The following is a 4,503-nucleotide window of genomic DNA, read 5'->3' as shown; positions in this document are numbered from 1 at the left end:
TGGACAGATTTAACCTATTGAAAGAAAAATCTCTATTCTCAATTTGCTTTGATGGTAAAATTCACATGACGATAGAATGAATTTTAGCACAAGCATGTTCGTAATGGATTATATAATCGATCACATCAGACATGGTTTTGGCCAAAGTGATCTGAACCTCAACCTACCCTTCTAGACAAACGTGAACTGCAAAATTAGTTAACGACCCTCTTTGTCAGAGATGGTTATTGAATGAAAGTAGAAGACTCCGATTTTGTTCACAGGGTCTTCTCTGCTTTCACTTTTACAGCAAGTCTTACTCTGAAATCTGAATCAACACTTTGTACAATAGTAAGAACTACAAGAGTATGACGGTAAGTACCAGATGAGAAAGTATAACAACTCCCCATCCTCAACTTAGAAAGAGTCCCATTACCAAAGCCGATACCTACTAACTAGTTCCGCAACCTAAAACCAACTCCAGGCGGAACGATTCTCAAACACCAGGCAGGAAGAAGCGTAGACGTGCAAACACTTCTCCAAAGGGCAAAGAAGTTTCTTCAGGCAGGAAGATTATTTGTTGGCAGCTAACAATTTGGCTGATGAAGTAAGTTTCCTCTTTTACTCTTCCAACTAAAAGATCTTACGGTTGAGAGACAAACCACCGGTTCGATCTAGTACAACAGTATACTACCTAACAAAGTAACGATGGTTCAAAACTAAAATGATTAACCGGTAAATGCCAAAACAACTTCAAAACGGCGCAGTTTTGGTGGGCCTATAGCATAGTTGGTATAAAAGTCTATTTCAAAACGTCGTATATTAACCACCGTTCAAACACGGTCACTGTTACTCAGGCATTCCTTAGTTGAATCCTTACCAACCTGGCAAGCCAAAGAAACACAGACCAGTATTTCTCCAACCACCGAAAACCCCTAAATCTCTTCCCAACTAAATAAGTAACTAGTATAAGACCTCACTCTTAGCTAAGTCTTGAAAGCATTGCAATACTCCATCAGTACTAGTTAGCTAGCTTCTCTCAATAGCCATGGGGGCCGTAGTAGACGATACTCCACTTCTGGTAAGTAACCACAGCGGTCATGAAGACGAAAAGGAACTCGGGTTTATTCCCAAGTTTCGGATAGAGTCGCAGAAGCTATGGAAGATTGCTGGCCCTGCAATCTTTACCGCCTTATGTCAGTACTCGTTGGGTGCTCTGACTCAGACCTTCACCGGGTTCGTTGGGGAGCTCGAGCTCGCTGCCGTCTCCGTCGAGAACTCCGTCGTCGCTGGCCTTGCCTTCGGTGTCATGGTAAGTAAATCTCCATTTGTTTTGTTTTCAAAGTTTGTGGTTCAAGTTGTGCAAGGTTGCCGTATCTGACCATCTGTAGTTGCGTAGTCGCACTTAACACCAATGTCCTGATTTTCCAATTTCCACAAAAGAAAAAAAAAACCACCATTGTCCGGCTAATTAATTAGAAGTTATGTTTGTTTAGGTGAATATTTATTAGTTGTAATTAGAAATATCCGTGTTTTGGCAACGTGGACCGTTTTTATCTTTTTTCTTAGTCACTTAATTACTAATATTAAATATTAATTAACAATTAATTATTAATTAATATCTAATTATTAAGTTTTTTGGTGGAGAAAATTACAGTTGGGAATGGGGAGTGCATTGGAGACGCTATGTGGGCAAGCATACGGTGCGGGACAAATCAGAATGTTGGGGGTGTACATGCAGAGATCATGGATTATTTTGCTGACCACATCTCTATTCTTGGTTCCGATATATGTTTGGTCTCCTCCCATTCTTGAGCTCATTGGTGAGACCGATGAGATATCTGAGGCCGCCGGTAAGTGTTTTCTATTGTCATTGCTTTTATTTTTTTATTTATAACGCAACAAGTGAACTACTCCTTAAACACAAAAAAAAAAAACAAAAAAATAATAGTTCGTAAGTCGAATTAATTATTTGTTAAGCTTTTGTTGTAATCATGTAACATATCGGTGAATCTTTTGGGTACACGAACCTACATCAAGAAAGTTCAAATTCAAATGACTTTACCAAAAAGGGAAAGAAATTACTTGTTTGTGCTTTTCCAAAAAGTAAAACCTGCAAACCTTTAAATAAGAAAGATGCGTAATGATGAGTCTGAAAATCCAGCACGCTAAAAAAGTTATCCGTTCCCTTTCCAAAAAAAAAAAAAAAACAAAAAAGTTATCCGTTTTTCTTCACGTAATGGGCTAGCCCAAAGTTCTTACAAATATTATTGGGCTTTGTGGTGCAGGAAAGTTCGCTATATGGATGATTCCACAATTGTTCGCCTACGCGCTCAATTTTCCCATACAGAAATTCTTACAAGCACAGAGGAAAGTGTTTGTGATGGCCTATATATCAGCTGCTGTGCTAGTTTTGCACACCTTCTTCAGCTGGTTGCTAATTTTGAAGCTCGGGTGGGGATTGACTGGAGCCGCAATCACACTCAACACCTCATGGTGGCTCATTGTCATTGCCCAATTGTTGTACATCTTCATTACTAAGTCAGATGGTGCCTGGAGTGGCTTCTCCATGCTCGCTTTTGCCGACCTATGGGGCTTCGTTAAGCTTTCTCTAGCTTCTGCTGTGATGTTGTGGTACATTTCTTTCTCCAAAACATTTTTTTTTACCTCTGTTTTTTTTTACTTTTTGAGTTTGAGTATCACAGTAATTAGTTCGGTGGTGATTGCAGTTTGGAATTCTGGTACCTGATGGTGCTTGTGGTTATAACTGGTCGGTTGGCAGACCCTTTGATCCCGGTTGATGCCATCTCTATTTGGTAAAGTGCTTAGCAGAAGTACTGTGAATTCAGTTTTCAAGTCTTCCATGTTTTGATGACCTCATTTCTTACACTCTTTGAGTTATGTATATATATGCAGCATGAACATACAAGGATGGGATGCCATGATTGCACTTGGGTTTAATGCTGCAATCAGTGTGAGGGTGTCAAATGAACTTGGAGCTGGAAATGCCAAGATAGCAAAATTTGCGGTGATAGTGGTTTCGATCACTTCTGTGTCTATAGGAGTTGTTTGCATGGCCATAGTTCTTGGAACAAGGGATTACTTCCCTTACCTATTCACCAGCAGTGAGGCTGTTGCTGAGGAAACTACCCAACTTGCAACCTTGCTTGGCATCACTGTGCTTCTTAACAGTCTTCAACCAGTCTTATCTGGTAAGATAGAAACAAAAACATACACTAATTAAATCTTGCATATAATTTGATTGAAGTCCATGAAGAAAGTTTAGTGTTCTTAATCGTTCGAATTGCGTTGATTTGTTTCTGAAGGTGTTGCTGTTGGAGCTGGATGGCAATCTGTTGTCGCGTACATCAACATTGGGTGTTACTATATTGTTGGATTGCCAGCTGGAATACTTCTGGGATTCACATTTGCTTTTGGTGTTGAGGTATATAATCTGAGCAACTCTTTGATCTCTATTGTTTAATATGCTTAGTTATGAATTACCATTATATTGATCTTCCCCCCAATTGAATTTTGGGTTTGTTTTTCATAGGGTATTTGGTCAGGAATGATCGGTGGCATTTGCTTGCAAACCATAATCTTGATAGTTGTCACTTCCTTAACCAACTGGAACACAGAGGTCAGTGCTAGTCCTACTCTCTCTCAACCTTCATATCCATTATTTCTAGCCTTATACACAGTACTAATTATGTTCTGGATTATGGTATATGCAGGCTGAACAAGCCGAGAGCCGTGTCCTCAAGTGGGGAGGAGGAAGAAATGGAGAGCACTAAATCGAAGTCTAACATCTGGATTAATCATCGATGCATCATTGTGCTGCCGATACAAATTTTGATGCTTAAACTCCTTTGTAGTGGAGTGGATTGGACAATACTATTAGTATGGTACAACTTAAATTTGCCAGTGTCCGCTGATCATGTCCGAAACTAAATTGATCAGTAAAGAACTTGAGCGGGTAGTAGTGACACTTCGATTTTGTTGTATTTAGGAAAGGAATGGTTTGGTGATTTAATTTTTGTACTAAGAAGAAGTGGATTTCCTAGTTCAGCAGCATTTCTGTAAGATAATGCAGTTGCCATCAGTAACTTGAAATGCTATTTTTTGCACATCAATTCTTGTTTGATCAGAATGTTCAGCCAATTTCTATAATGACCAATATAACATATATGGGATCAAAATGGACCTTAATTGCTGCAAATTAAGAGTCCTATGAAGAAGAACTTGCAAAACGTATGGATTATAATCATACAGAGAAATAGGTACCAGTACTTGCAGCCTATAAATACCCCAAGCTGGCAGTCCATTATGCCTGCAATGAAATAGTTTATCATGAATTGGAATCATTTTAATGAAGGGCAAATACTTAGGTGGGGGTTTCCCCACCACGTGGCCTTACGGTCACCCAATCAGAACATTTGAAATTTTCCATCTCTGCCAAAAATGCCCCTGCTTCCTAAAGTGAAATACCCAAAACACCCCCCTGCTGGGGGGTGATTGGCCCTC

At 39.5% G+C, this 4,503-nt stretch overlaps 1 protein-coding gene across 1 annotated transcript; it reads left to right on the top strand.

The window, feature by feature from the left end:
- The first annotated feature begins 839 nt into the window (after nucleotides 1–839).
- On the top strand, nucleotides 840–4,112 carry LOC133740226 (protein DETOXIFICATION 33). Its single transcript, XM_062168165.1, has 8 exons — nucleotides 840–1,291; nucleotides 1,637–1,832; nucleotides 2,268–2,613; nucleotides 2,709–2,795; nucleotides 2,896–3,191; nucleotides 3,306–3,424; nucleotides 3,533–3,619; nucleotides 3,714–4,112. Exons 1-8 carry the CDS (start codon nucleotides 1,028–1,030, stop codon nucleotides 3,771–3,773), a joined length of 1,455 nt encoding a protein of 484 aa, XP_062024149.1. The 5' UTR covers nucleotides 840–1,027; the 3' UTR covers nucleotides 3,774–4,112.
- Nucleotides 4,113–4,503: the final 391 nt, after the last annotated feature.

Source organism: Rosa rugosa, chromosome 3 (genome assembly GCF_958449725.1).
Source record: "Rosa rugosa chromosome 3, drRosRugo1.1, whole genome shotgun sequence".
Classification (NCBI taxonomy): domain Eukaryota; kingdom Viridiplantae; phylum Streptophyta; class Magnoliopsida; order Rosales; family Rosaceae; genus Rosa; species Rosa rugosa.
This window is presented reverse-complemented; position numbering and strand designations above follow the sequence as displayed.

Excerpts from the sequence above, each read along its gene's own strand:
- LOC133740226 (XM_062168165.1), top strand. The coding sequence starts at position 1,028 with ATGGGGGCCGTAGTAGACGATACTCCACTTCTGGTAAGTAACCACAGC. Across the intron at positions 3,192-3,305 it reads TCTTCAACCAGTCTTATCTG|GTGTTGCTGTTGGAGCTGGA; the intron begins GTAAGATAGAAA and ends TTGTTTCTGAAG. Across the intron at positions 3,425-3,532 it reads CATTTGCTTTTGGTGTTGAG|GGTATTTGGTCAGGAATGAT; the intron begins GTATATAATCTG and ends TGTTTTTCATAG.